This window comes from Rhinichthys klamathensis, unplaced genomic scaffold (genome assembly GCF_029890125.1).
Source record: "Rhinichthys klamathensis goyatoka isolate OS25496 unplaced genomic scaffold, OSU_Roscu_1.1 h1tg000270l_1, whole genome shotgun sequence".
NCBI lineage: Eukaryota > Metazoa > Chordata > Actinopteri > Cypriniformes > Leuciscidae > Rhinichthys > Rhinichthys klamathensis.
In genome coordinates this window covers 949,456-964,505 of record NW_026606790.1, presented here as the reverse complement: position 1 = coordinate 964,505, position 15,050 = coordinate 949,456, and the positions used below count along the sequence as shown (strand labels likewise).

At 41.3% G+C, this 15,050-nt stretch overlaps 1 protein-coding gene across 1 annotated transcript; it reads left to right on the top strand.

Annotated features, from left to right (window-relative positions):
• Window positions 1-12,506: 12,506 nt before the first annotated feature.
• Window positions 12,507-14,106, top strand: LOC130102296 (serine/threonine-protein kinase pim-2-like). The gene is made up of 5 exons (XM_056268285.1): window positions 12,507-12,763; window positions 12,985-13,010; window positions 13,251-13,345; window positions 13,503-13,553; window positions 13,672-14,106. Exons 1-5 carry the CDS (start codon window positions 12,507-12,509, stop codon window positions 14,104-14,106), a joined length of 864 nt encoding a protein of 287 aa, XP_056124260.1.
• Window positions 14,107-15,050: the final 944 nt, after the last annotated feature.

Genomic DNA, 15,050 nt, shown 5'->3' with positions numbered 1-15,050 from the left:
GCGGCATCACATGAACCGGTCGAAGGACGCACACTAGGGAAAAACTGCCTAGTTGTTCGTTTCCTGAGGGGCGCCAGGAGGATGAATCCCCCACGCCCCCCTCGGTGCCGATTTGGGACCTGGCCACGGTCCTGGACGCACTTAAGCGTGCCCCGTTCGAACCCCTCCGAACTGTGCACCTTAAACGGCTCTCGCTCAAAACTGCTCTCTTGCTGGCTCTCGCCTCGGTCAAGAGAGTGGGCGACCTGCACGCGCTGTCATCAAGCGCTAACTGCCTGGAGTTTGGACCTAACGACAGCAGGGTTGTCCTCAGGCCAAAACACGGGTATATTCCTAAGGTGCTCTCTACTCCTTTCAGAGCACAGGTGATATCTTTGGCCGCGCTATCGTCCCCAGCAGACGAAAGTGACGCTAATTTACTCTGCCCGGTCAGGGCACTCAGAGTATATTTGGAACGCTCTGCCCTGTTCAGACAGACAGAGCAGTTGTTCGTATGCTTTGGCGGCCGCACTAAAGGTCTGGCTGTGTCAAAGCAAAGAATATCGCGCTGGATAGTTGATGCTATAGCGCTGGCTTATGAAGCCAAGGGCCTTCAGTGCCCCTTGGGCATCAGAGCTCACTCTACGAGAGGCATGGCCTCCTCGTGGGCGTGGTCGAGTGGGATACCCATTCAAGATATTTGTGCGGCTGCAGGCTGGGCCTCACCGTCCACATTTATCAGGTTTTATAACCTACAGGTCCCCTCATTGCATTCTAACATACTGTCGGTCTAACTATCATAGGCTGGGGTGTGTACATGCTGAGCATTGTCTCCTCCCTCATAGAATCACATCTTTGAAACTGATGTGGAGGATTTTTCATACATGACAGTACATGAAAATGTGCTTGTGTGTGTCTCTGGACGCCCATCGGGCCGTTCCACGTTGTCCTTTATAAAACCCGCCTTCGGCTGGCTCGTTGGATAATTACTTCGCTCAAAGGCTCAGGCTCCGGCCTCCGGCTTAATAGAAGCGAAGTCAGCACGCACGGCGTTTTACATGGCGTTCCCATAGCGTAAAGCTATTACGCAATAGGAGGAACCTCTCGAAAGGGAACGACTCGGTTACTAACGTAACCTCGGTTCCCTGAGAGGAGGGAACGAGTATTGCGTAATCTGCCGTGCTTGTGCTTGGTCAGTTTGCTTCAGTCGATTGAACCTAAAGAACTCAGACGACGGGGCGCCCAATATATAGCCCTTGGCCACGCCCATCTTGGCGGGCTCTGACGCGCGTGGGCGCGAAGCACGCTCATTGGAAGCGGGTTCAGAGTCGCCCCGTCATTGGTCCGAGCTGCCTCGCTCATTGCTGTATGCTGTGCAGCTGCAATGCGTTTTACATAAAGACTTCAATATTTCTCGAGAAAAGGAGTTTTCCCATAGCGTAAAGCTATTACGCAATACTCGTTCCCTCCTCTCAGGGAACCGAGGTTACGTTAGTAACCGAGTCGTTTTCAGCACTTCGTGCTTGAACACCTAATAATAGGCGACCTTTTCGACAGTTATAGCGCCACCTATGGTCCGATCTCCATGAAACTCTGCATGCTTCTTCAGCATGTTATGACACATGTGCTCATCAATTTTTGTGAAGTTCTGAGTTTTTATTTATGATTTATAGGCTTTTGAGTGTATTTTGACACGCCCCCTTTTCTAAATGACCCTGTTACAGTGAACCAAAGGGCAAAGTTCAACTTTTTTTTGATAATTATTGATCTAGAGAGTCCAGAGAATTGTCCTAGACTGGTCTGGTTCCGATCAAGCAAAAAACCAGGGACTAGTTCGCAAAACTAGGTTTTGGACAAAATTGGCCATAACAAATTTTTTTTTGCTCAAATCGAGAATCCGAGATATACGTCTTGTCCGTCTTGAGCCAAGGAACACAGTGGTGCAAAAAGTCAAACGGTTCTATTCTAAACGGTTCTATTCTATTCTATTCGGTTGATTCTAAGTCAAACGGTCTAGGAGTTATGAGCAATTTAGTACTTTTGGTTGCTGTAGCGCCACCTATGGGCCAATCGGGGTCATACTCTGATAGGTTCTCCCCAAACTGAGGCCCTACCACCTGGCCAGGTTTCAAGTCTCTAGGCCTTACGGTTTGGGCTGCACGATGCGTTTTAGGTTTTTTTTTTTTTTTTCAAATAGCAATTACAATAGGTTTTCAGCACTTCGTGCTTGAACACCTAACAATAGGGTTTCAGCACTGAAGTGCTTGAACCCCTGATAAAAAGGGACTAAAAAGGCCTATAAAAAAAAAACCTTAGGGTCCACACACTTGACGCTTGTGCTGCTGCTTTCCAAAAACTTTATCAAGCCTTTTAACATGTGCCTTGGAGAGGAGAAAGTCGCTTTTTTGCCTTTTTGGCTCATTTTTCATGGAAATGTGGTGATTTTTGTTTTACCTTTTAAACTGCGACACCTCCACCGATGGCCCGATCTCCGTCAAACTTTGCAAGCTTCCTCAGAATAATATGGCGCACATGCTCAGCTAATTTGGTGAAGTTTTGAGCAGAGCAGACCCTTTTTCAGTCATTTAAATGTCATTTTGCATAGGATATTATAGAGCATTTTACACCTTTATAACAGTTAAAGGGCCACCGGTGGCCTGACGTCCATAAAAGCTTCCAGGCCTCTTTAGGGCCAGGTGACGCATGCGCACGGCCGGTTTTGTGAGGTTGTATGCAAATCAGGAAGGAAGAGGGCCGCTTTCAGCCATTTCATGGGATTTGCCATAGAAATACATCATTTTGGCACCTGTTTAACAGTTATAGCGCCACCAAGTGGCCGGTCGCCCCGTCCTTTTTCACGCGACCACAGAATGAGCTCTCACACAGGCGCGTTGAGTTTGGTGCAAATATCTCGTTCCGTTGACGAGTTATGGGCAATTTAGTAAAAGGGGCCCTCCCACTCGGAACGTTTTGGCGGCCCTTAGGGACCGTGAACCCAAATTTCAACTTTTTTTTAATAATTATTGACAATCGGACTCCGTAGAATCTTGCCGCACTGGTTTGGTTCCGGCCGGCCCAAAAACCTAGGACTAGTTCGCAAAAGTAGGTTTTACGAAAAACCCAAAATACCCGAAAATGCACCCAGGGTGACGAGCCAATCCGAGGCATGCATCTTGTCCGGCTCGAGCCAAGGATTCCAACGATGTAAGACACTTGAGCCTACGCCCGACGGTTGAGGAGTTATGAGCCATTTCGTACTTTTGCCCGCTGTAGCGCCACCTATGGGCCAATCGGGGCGTGCCTTGGTGAGGCTGTAGGCGGTTTGAGTACTACCAGCCCCCAAAGTTTCAAGTCTCTACGACTTACGGTTCGTCCTGCCCAATCAGTTTTACATGGAGAATGTTGCATGATGGGAAAATTAACAATAACAATAGGGTTTCAGCACTGAAGTGCTTGAACCCCTAATAAAAAGGGACTAAAAAGGCCTATAAAAAAAAAACCTTAGGGTCCACGCACTTGACGCTTGTGCTGCTGCTTTCCAAAAACTTTATCAAGCCTTTTAACATGTGCCTCGGAGAGGAGAAAGCCGCTTTTTTGCCTTTTTGGCTCATTTTTCATGGAAATGTGGTGATTTTTGTTTTACCTTTTAAACTGCGACACCTCCACCGATGGCCCGATCTCCGTCAAACTTTGCACGCTTCCTCAGAATAATATGGCGCACATGCTCAGCTAATTTGGTGAAGTTTTGAGCAGAGCAGACCCTTTTTCAGTCATTTAAATGTCATTTTGCATAGGATATTATAGAGCATTTTACACCTTTATAACAGTTAAAGGGCCACCGGTGGCCTGACGTCCATAAAAGCTTCCAGGCCTCTTTAGGGCCAGGTGACGCATGCGCACGGCCGGTTTTGTGAGGTTGTAAGCAAATCAGGCAGGAAGAGGGCCGCTTTCACCCATTTCATGGGATTTGCCATAGAAATACATCATTTTGGCACCTGTTTAACAGTTATAGCGCCACCAAGTGGCCGGTCGCCCCGTCCTTTTTCACGCGACCACAGAATGAGCTCTCACACAGGCGCGTTGAGTTTGGTGCAAATATCTCGTTCCGTTGACGAGTTATGGGCAATTTAGTAAAAGGGGCCCCTCCCACTCGGAACGTTTTGGCGGCCCTTAGGGACCGTGAACCCAAATTTCAACTTTTTTTTGATAATTATTGACAATCGGACTCCGTAGAATCTTGCCGCACTGGTTTGGTTCCGGCCGGCCCAAAAACCTAGGACTAGTTCGCAAAAGTAGGTTTTACAAAAAACCCAAAATACCCGAAAATGCACCCAGGGTGACGAGCCAATCCGAGGCATGCATCTTGTCCGGCTCGAGCCAAGGATTCCAACGATGTAAGACACTTGAGCCTACGCCCGACGGTTGAGGAGTTATGAGCCATTTCGTACTTTTGCCCGCTGTAGCGCCACCTATGGGCCAATCGGGGCGTGCCTTGGTGAGGCTGTAGGCGGTGTGAGTACTACCAGCCCCCAAAGTTTCAAGTCTCTACGACTTACGGTTCGTCCTGCCCAATCAGTTTTACATGGAGAATGTTGCATGATGGGAAAATTAACAATAACAATAGGGTTTCAGCACTGAAGTGCTTGAACCCCTAAATATATCTTAGACGTGCAGACCAGACCACTGGTATAGCTTAATATTAGGCAAATCCAGTCCACCCATCGACCTTAGTTAGTGCAGAGAATTCCAGCATTGGTTTGTGCATGCTTCAGATAAAGGAAATGAGCCAGACTTATTAAAGCTTAAAATTCAGTCAAGAGCAGTTAAGTTATTTTCTCTTTCGTTTGATTCACAATAACGACACAGAGCAGCAGCTCGGTATATTAGGCTGCTAAGCACCAATGACGACACATGATTATGTGACGTCACAGTGATACATTCCGCAGCCAGAGCCAGGAGTGAGAAAAAAAGAGCTCTGAGTGACGCGACATTATAACTTCGAGCAGAAACGAAGACTATCAAACACTTGAAGCAAATCAAGCAATTTGCTTTTGATTTCAATGAGAATCCGAGAAGAAGTGACTATCACCTGAACAAACAGGAAGAGGCTTCTCCTACATCAGAGGTCGTGGAGAACAGCCCAACAGGTAGGCCTACGCTTAAACTAGTAACTTATGGCATCTCATGTCTAAAGTAAATAGTTTTTTTTTTTTTTTTTTTTTGAAAAAAAAGCAAAAACATTACGGTCTCTATAAAGGCTAGATTACACAGTTTATACACAGTAGATAGAGCGTTTCTGACAAAAATAAAAATTACTCATGATATACCGTACATCACATTTCACGTTATTTTTGGAGACAAAATTGTTTCTTGAGGTCTAGCCTTAATATTTGACTTCTAAATTCTGTTGCTATAGTGGTCGACCTTTATTGTTGTTGTTTTTTATGGCCGATGTCGATATCTTAGAGCGCAGACTTAGTGGGAAACTGAATAGCACAGCATAGTTTGAAATCAAGGGTTTAAAGTTTGTGTATTGTGCGTCTTCAGTGAAGCTGACTCCTGTCCACACAGACTGACCGTCACGCACTGAGTAACATGCAGGCTACAAATGCGCACTTCAGAATATCTGACTGCTGGGTTCGTCTGCAAAGTTTGTGAAATTAAATATATTTTTAAGATGTTATAGTTTATAAGATATAGATATTCAAAGATTTATTTAAATGATATAAATGCGTTCCTGAATGCTGACGGTAAATGAAAAAAGTAGGCTAAATAGGCCTAAGTTATGTGTTTGCCTTTCTGTTACAAATAATATAATGCAAACGCTATAATACTTTTTCGTATAGGCTTACAGTTAACTTTTTTTGTATAGGCTTTCATTTTCTTTGTTTAACAGTTCTATCTATTAACATATAAGACAAAACTGTTAAACAGAGAGAGACCATAAATAATGAAGACGGGAGCACTGTGTGCTCAGGCGTTGCCGTTCTCAGATACGACGTTGCAGCGCTGTCAAAATAAAAGTCCCGCTTCCAACACATCGGACTAACAGAAAAAATTATCGGCCGATGCCCATATATATATATAAAAAGAAGAAGCCGAATAACGGGCAATATATCGGCCTTGGAGATATATCATTTGACCACTTGGTAATTTTGAACTCGTCTGCTTCCTTATCCGTTTAATTTATTTTTTATAGAAAAAAGGCAGAAGAAAAAAGTCTTAACCCTCATGTGGTGTTCGGGTCAATTTGACCCGGAGAAGATTTTCTTTTTCCCGAAAATACTAGTTAATGTTATCGCTTTGGACTGAAACTTAGTGACTTTGTTCCCAAACGGTTTAACTAAATCTCAGGGTTTTTTTGAAAATTTTCTTATTTTTTTGTGGGAGTTTTGTTACATTGTTACACTTGTGGTGTTCCCGGTCAAAAATGACCGGCCTATAGAAAATAGCTTATAAGTCACTCATTATACCATATTTTCACCCAATCTTGGATTCAATCTTTTTGTGAACTTGTTCTCTTTCAATTAGGACTGGTTTTATATTTCTGTTTGCATCTGATTAATCGGGGGCCTCATTTGTCTGAGAGTAGGCATCTCATTTTTTGAGTAAAAAACAAATAATTTATGAGTAAATTTGGAAATATGAAAAAAAAAAATGAAAAAAAATGGCTACTGTTGATCACACTAGTCTACTCTAATGTTTCACCAGGAATTTTGTTTTGAAACTTTTGTTTTGTAAAAAATATGGCACATAGTCACACTTGTGGTGTTCCCGGTCAAAAATGACCGGCCTATAAAAAATAGCTTATAAATCACTCATTATACCATATTTTCACCCAATCTTGGATTCAATCTTTTTGTCAACTTGTTCTCTTTCAATTAGGACTGGTTTTATATTTCTGTTTGCATCTGATTAATCGTGGGCCTCATTTATCTGAGAGTGAGCATCTAATTTTTTTAGTAAAAAACAAATAATTTATGAGTAAATTTGGAAATATGAAAAAAAAAATATGAAAAAAATGGCTACTGTTAATCACACTAGTCTACTCTAATGTTTCACCGGGAATTTTGTTTTGAAACTTTTGTTTTGTAAAAAATATGGCACATAGTCACACTTGAGATGTTCCCGGTCAAAAATGACCGGCCTATAAAAAATAGCTTATAAATCACTTATAATACCATATTTTCACCCAATCTTGGATTCAATCTTTTTGTCAACTTGTTCTCTTTCAATTAGGACTGGTTTTATATTTCTGTTTGCATCTGATTAATCATGGGCCTCATTTATCTGAGAGTAGGCATGGTCAAAAATGGTCACAATGGCCGACCATTGAAAGTGAATGGGAGAGACTGAAAATAACAGAACAATTTAGTTTTCAGGAGCATGTTCATTATTTTCATGTACACATATGAGCATGTGTGCTTGCAAACATCGAGCCTTTGGACCTGTGCATGTATCGATACATTTATACACACGCTACCCAGACACACACGTTAAAACACACAAACTTTTTTGAGTATTACACACATTCTTTTCCACAGAGAGAAATTTGATTCTACCCTAACCTGCATCTAATATACATTTATCCATCTGACATTACCACACACACACACACACACACACACAAACTGGCCGTGACTGCAGTGACCCGGCTTCAAAAGAATCTTTCTTTCATGGTCTTGTTTCATCACAGCTTCCAGACAAAATATTATGACATTTTGTTTTGGAACTGTGAGGTTCTCACACAGAACTAGACAATATTTACAAATATACATCATGTGATAGCACAGGCATATATAAAATGCCTCACAGCACCTTGCTTGTCATTCATTTGTGGCAGCACAATGGCAAAACAGCTCTGCACATGATGTTATTCATCAGATTTTTGACTCAGAAACTAGTGAGGAGGAGGACATGCAGGATGCATCTTGCAGTGAAGATGTTTCTGAAGAGGAAGGCATTCAGAAGAAAACCTGCCTTGCCTCATAGGTGGGGATGAAGGCCAGGACAAAGTTCCATCTTTTGACCAGAATGAAACGGTAACCTCAGCTGGGCCCTCATCACTGGAAGACTGCTCCTCATCAGTTGTTTCAAGCTCCGTAGCCGATTCAGTGGTGCCTTCCTCTTCAGAAACATCTTCACTGCAAGATGCATCCTGAATTTCCTCCTCCTCACTAGTTTCTGAGTCAAAAATCTGATCACGGCCTGTGTGTGTGTGTGTGTGGTAATGTCAGATGGATAAATGTATATTAGATGCAGGTTAGGGTAGGATCAAATTTCTCTCTGTGGAAAAGAATGTGTGTAATATTTAAAAAAGTTTGTGTGTTTTAACGTGTGTGTGTCTGGATAGCGTGTGTATAAATGTATCGATACATGCACAGGTCCAAGGGCTCGATGTTTGCAAGCACACATGCTCATATGTGTACATGAAAATAATGAACATGCTCCTGAAAACTAAATTGTTCTGTTATTTTCAGTCTCTCCCATTCACTTTCAATGGTCGGCCATTGTGACCATTTTTGACCATGCCTACTCTCAGATAAATGAGGCCCATGATTAATCAGATGCAAACAGAAATATAAAACCAGTCCTAATTGAAAGAGAACAAGTTGACAAAAAGATTGAATCCAAGATTGGGTGAAAATAAGGTATAATGAGTGACTTATAAGCTATTTTTTATAGGCCGGTCATTTTTGACCGGGAACACCACAAGTGTGACTATGAGCCATATTTTTTACAAAACAAAAGTTTCAAAACAAAATTCCTGGTGAAACATTAGAGTAGACTAGTGTGATCAACAGTAGCCATTTTTTTTCATTTTTTTTTTCATATTTCCAAATTTACTCATAAATTATTTGTTTTTTACTCAAAAAATGAGATGCCTACTCTCAGACAAATGAGGCCCCCGATTAATCAGATGCAAACAGAAATATAAAACCAGTCCTAATTGAAAGAGAACAAGTTGACAAAAAGATTGAATCCAAGATTGGGTGAAAATATGGTATAATGAGTGACTTATAAGCTATTTTTTATAGGCCGGTCATTTTTGACCGGGAACACCACAAGTGTGACTATGAGCCATATTTTTTACAAAACAAAAGTTTCAAAACAAAATTCCTGGTGAAACATCAGAGTAGACTAGTGTGATCAACAGTAGCCATTTTTTTCATTTTTTTTTTTCATATTTCCAAATTTACTCATAAATTATTTGTTTTTTACTCAAAAAATGAGATGCCTACTCTCAGACAAATGAGGCCCCCGATTAATCAGATGCAAACAGAAATATAAAACCAGTCCTAATTGAAAGAGAACAAGTTGACAAAAAGATTGAATCCAAGATTGGGTGAAAATATGGTATAATGAGTGACTTATAAGCTATTTTTTATAGGCCGGTCATTTTTGACCGGGAACACCACAAGTGTGACTATGTGCCATATTTTTTACAAAACAAAAGTATCAAAACAAAATTCCTGGTGAAAATGTTAAGTTGACTAGTGTGATCAACAGTACCAATTTTCTTCAGATTTTATTTAATATTTCCAAAATTATTCAATTTTTTTAAAAAAAATTACTCAAAAAATGAAATGCCTACTCTCAAATAAATGAGGCCTATGATTATTCAGATGCAAATCAAAATATAAAACCAGTCCTAATTGAAAGAGAACATGTTGACAAAAAGATTGAATCCAAGATTGGGTGAAAATATGGTATAATGAGTGATTTATAAGGTTTTTTTTATGGCCCGGTCATTTTTGACCGGGAACACCACAGGTGTTATAGGGTTTTGAACACCACATGAGGGTTAAGTGGGTTATTCAAGAGAACCTGGCAGACCAGGCAGAGCCATAGAGAGAAAGAGTTGCGACACGCTTTGATGTCGCCGTGACGGCTGTCACGTGGTTCATGTAAGCCCCATTAGTTCCAAAACACACGCGGGCTGTCATGTTCTTCTATGGACAGACAGCAGCGATTGGATTATTAAACGGTAAATATAAAATAAAACACTCACCCAAGTACTTTTTAAGCTGTTATTGCATTTTGTTACTGTCAGTTTTGCATTTGGAGAGGCAGGGTGACAACTTAGATAAGTTTTAGGCTATTTTTTTGGAGGGAAAAGCTTAGTGTTCATGTTCGCATGGGTAGCACCACTGGCTTTAGCGGCTCTAACTTAACTTTTCCATGTCATTCATCTGATGATGGACGTCTCATGATATTTATTTTAGCACAACTGGGCTGTATTAGGCTATTGATTCCCGTGATCTTGCTTATAAATTCCAATTCAGCCATTAGCCTATACCTTCTTGATTACGCAAAGAGGTCTGCAGTCCGTTCAGAATTCCAACCAACACAAAATATAAATAATTACGCTGTGCATGTACAAATGAATAATTTAGGAGGGAAATAGACTGCTCACATAACGTAGAAAGCAACGACTATATACAGCAATGTTCGGTAAATATTCAACCGAAAAATATTCTTCATAAAATTAAACCGGAGAGATAGTTAATGAGTGAATTAACTATGTTCCTAAATACATATAACCCTCCCTAACCCATTTAAATAAATGAATTGTGTGTGTGTGTGTGTGTGTATATAATATTATATATAGGTTATATATATATATATACATTTAAAATATTATTAAATATATTATATACATCAGGTTACCAGTTAGCTAACGTTAGTGAAGTGTTGGTCACGTAAGCTATCGCTGCAATTAACCTATTATCTTCCAATAAACATTTACTAAAACTGGCTACATTAAATATAACTACAGACTAGATTCACGAGAGGTCGGCTAATGTGTGTAAAAGTAAAAAAATACAGTAATTTCATTAATTTACCAGCGAACGTACTTCTGAAGCACTGAAAATGAATGGGGTTCAATGGAGAAACTATCAGTGTTTGGAACTATTGGCCGCTCCCATAGACAGGCCGCTCCCATAGACAGTATAAGAAATGGACAGAGCCATCTCATTGGAACTCAGTTGAGACAGTTGAAGCCCATTTTTAGCGATTTTTGAGCACTTCCGTTCCTGACGCGCAGACTCAAACCGACTCAAACTAAGCTTGATGACGTGAGCAAGCTGTCTGACAGACGTTAATCTTCTAGTAGCGGTGCGTGAAAATTGCCAACGTTAATCTTGCAGAGACGGGGAACTTGAGCAAAGAGTCCTTTATCGTGAGTGAGCAGGAGTAAGTATTCCGTTGCTTTTATGGACTCATTATCTATGGGCTTCTCTCTTGACGGGACGTCCCCCCGATCGCCTGCGAGCTTCTCCTCCTGTCTGTACGGTCATTTCTGTACAGCGCGACAGAGAGTCGAGTGGTTATGACGCAATCGTTAGCCTATTTTTACTAAAACTGTTTCTACGGGGCCATAGTGTAACATAGAAGGTAATGGAGCCCTTTATACATTGTCGTGTTTCTTTAGAAATAAATAATGGACAAACGGAGTCTTTAAACGCCTCAGATGTAAAGTTATTCGCTGTCAAAGTGACGCCAAAATGAATGGGAGTCAATGGAAATGCTAGCGCAAGTGAAGTTCTGCTACAACATGGCGGCACCCGGCCGGCTTCAACTTCCGGTCGATGGATTACCCCCTTGGCCGCTCCACGACACGCGTTACTTCCGCATTCCAAAGTTCCTATGGCGGTCTATGGGAGTGTCGCAACTCTTTCTCTCTATGGCTCTGTGGCAGACTATAGAGGGAATGCAATAACGTCACTTCCCCGCCGGAACACGCCCCCCTCAGCGGGACTGAGTGGCAGAAGAGCTGCTGCGTGACTGGAGTTAATAAGGGAAACTGCGTTAACGCGAGTAAAACAAACTATTATCAGTTTAAACTAAAAGTTGGACTCGATATAGTGTTCCTTACAACTTATCAAAGATCCAGTGATCCATGGATATTGACATGCAGCCAGGAATCGTGTTTCCTGACATTTATATGTGCCTGATTTCGACGCCGGGGAAATAAATGAAGACAATTTGCCTGTAAACGTTTTATATAAATACAATATAGATAGGTCTAAATCCGAGTGATCACTTACATTAATGTTATACTGTATATCATCATATCGTCCAGCCCTAAAACTTGTATAGTTTTTTGTCAGTGTTCATTTAAAAACATCCAATTATGCAGAATATAGTCTGTTCTGTAGCTTTTTGCAGTCTGTAAAAATATACAGTACCTCAGATTTCTGGTCAAATCTAGTTGTACAGTCAATCGCAAAGCTCTTTCCCGTTTTAGATGTGTTTTGTGTGATTTTCACGGCGTTCACGCTGAAAACAAATGCTGCCGCTCAGTCTTTTTGCCACTTGTGGGCGTGACCGCATTCACTCCGACCGACGGTGACGTCATGCGCATACCCTCTATAAATACAAAAATACGATACAAAAAGCACAACAAAGAAGGCCCTGTTCCACCACAGCCTGACACAAATTTAGCTGATCCTCAACCAGGTCCATCTATTCTCGAGCCAGAGGCTCAGCAGCATCTTACCAATCCGCAACCAGATCCTTCTATGCTTAAATCAGTGGCTCTGCAGGATCCAGCTGATCCTCAACAGGGTCCATCCGTCCTCGAGACAGCAGCTCAGCCGGTTCCAGCTGATCCTCAACCGGGTCCATCCGTCCTCAAGACAGATGCTCTGCAGGATCCAGCTGATCCTCAACCGGGTCCATCTGTCCTCAAGCCAACGACTCTGCAGGATCTAGATGATCCTCAACCAAATCCATTGGTCTTCAAGCCAACGGCTCTGAAGGATCCAACTGATTTTCAGTTGGATCCAGCTGATCCTCAAAAATGACTACCAATTTGGCCCGTTTCTAGGTGAAGAAGACGTTTTGGAGATCTGGTCATTTACATTCCTCCAGGTCCCCGTAAGTCTTTTTATACTTGCCAACTGTTTCTTGTTCCTGCAAGGATTGTTTCACACTTGTGTTTAGTTTCCTTAAGTCTGTGTGTTTTTACACATGTCGTTTGTCTAATACCTCATCCAGTATTCCAGATCTAAAAGATGAAACTAGTACTCTTGACCCAATATTTTTTGTCGCTAAATACAATAGTCCCCATTTAAAAAAATATGATTATAAAGAAACTGATTGATTATCATGCTGTTTTACTCTCACTTAACTATAAACACGATCCATATTTAATCTCCTGATTTACATTGGATGTGTATATTTATTGTCTGTTAATTCACACCCAGCACTGCTATTCAAGTTTATATAAATTAACATGTTCTTTTTTTGTACATTTTTTGCAGTTCCATATCAGAAACTTTATGAATACAAGAGGTTAATTGGAAGAGGTGGCAATGGCTCTGTGTATGAGGGGATCCGGAAATCTGATAACCAGAAGGTAGAATTACTCTAGCTGTATGCACCAAAAATACCATATAGATCTTATGGTTAAAATAATTTAAAATGAAAATTTGTGTTAATGAGAATATACAGTCATTAATATTAATTAGATAGAAAATTAATTTACATATGCATGTTTTCTTTTTCTTTTGCAGATTGCCATGAAATTCATCCGGAAGAGGGCAACAGACAAGTATATTAAAATTGTATGTTTGCAAAACTTTATGAATATATCAAAATGTATCTAATTTATCTAGATACAAGTTTGTGGGAAAAATGAGATGCCCATAGTGAGCTAATCTTTTGATAAAAACATTTCTCTAGCCTGGGTGTGCCGATCCAGTGTTTGCAGAAGTGGCTATCAATCTGTTGCTGAAACAGCCTCCGTTAAATCCCAACATTGTGTATATGTGGGAATGGTTTGAAGAGAGTAAAGAATACATCCTCATTCTGGAGTATCCGCATCCCTGCCAGAGCTTGCGCTTATTCCTCGAGAACAACAGGCCTCGACTGAATGAATCACAGGCAAGTGACCTGATGTTCCAAGCAGTGCTCGCAGCAAAGCACTGTCTTGACCGGGGAGTCTTCCATTGTAGCATCAAACCTGACAACATCCTGGTCAATACAGAGACAATGGAACTTACATTAATAGACTTCAGTGGCAGTAGGATTGTCAAGTCTTCTGGCCACACAAGAGAACATCTAGGTGAATTGGCAGTAAGCTGTAATGTAATATGTCAGTCTTCTGTGGCGATTTAATGATCAAATTATTGATTTAATTAATAGATAATTGAAAACAGACAAATTAAATATTTACTCAATGGAAAAATGATTTGCTTTAATGAACAGGAGGTTGCCGCCCACCTGAGTACCCCATAAAATATCATGCGGGCCCAACAACGGTCTATGGTCTGGGCACTGTGCTGTACGAAATGGTGTACGGACTACAGCCTTATGATAGAATGATTTTCTGTATGAGGGATGACCTCACAGTAACCAGAGGTAAGAGAACAGTCACCAATAACACAAAGACAATAGGATTGTTAAACAGATGGCAGTGTCATAGATACATGACTAACCAGTGCTCTTTTGAAAACTTGTGCAGAATGCCAGGATTTGATAAGCCGTTGCCTGACTTATGATCCTACAAAGAGACCAACTTTAAAGGAGATCTTACAGGATGAATGGTTTCACCAGGGACAATTCAGCCGTAGCTAAGGAGTCAGGTAGAGTATAAGTCAGGTATAAGAATAGATAAGTGAAAACAGATAAATGAAATGTTTGCTCAATGTAGAAATCTCTTGCTTTAATGAATAGGAGGTTTGCCCCCACCTGAGTGCCCCATAAAATATCATGTGGGCCCAACAACAGTCTATGGTCTGGGCACCGCACTATTCGAAATGACCGGACAACAGCCATAAAATGATGTGAGGGATGACCCCACAGTATCCAGAGGTAAGAGAACAGATGGCATTGTCATACATTTGATTGTCACATACCTGTTTACATACATGACTAACCAGTGCTCTTTTTTTTTTAAAACGTGTGCAGAATGCAAGGATTTGATAAGCCGCTGCCTGACTTATGATCCTACAGAGAGACCATAACGGAGGTCTTACGGCACAAATGTCAGCCGGAACTGTAGAGTCAGGTAGTGTAACATAGAAGGTAACAGTGGCGGAGCCAGGGGGTGGCCAGGGGTG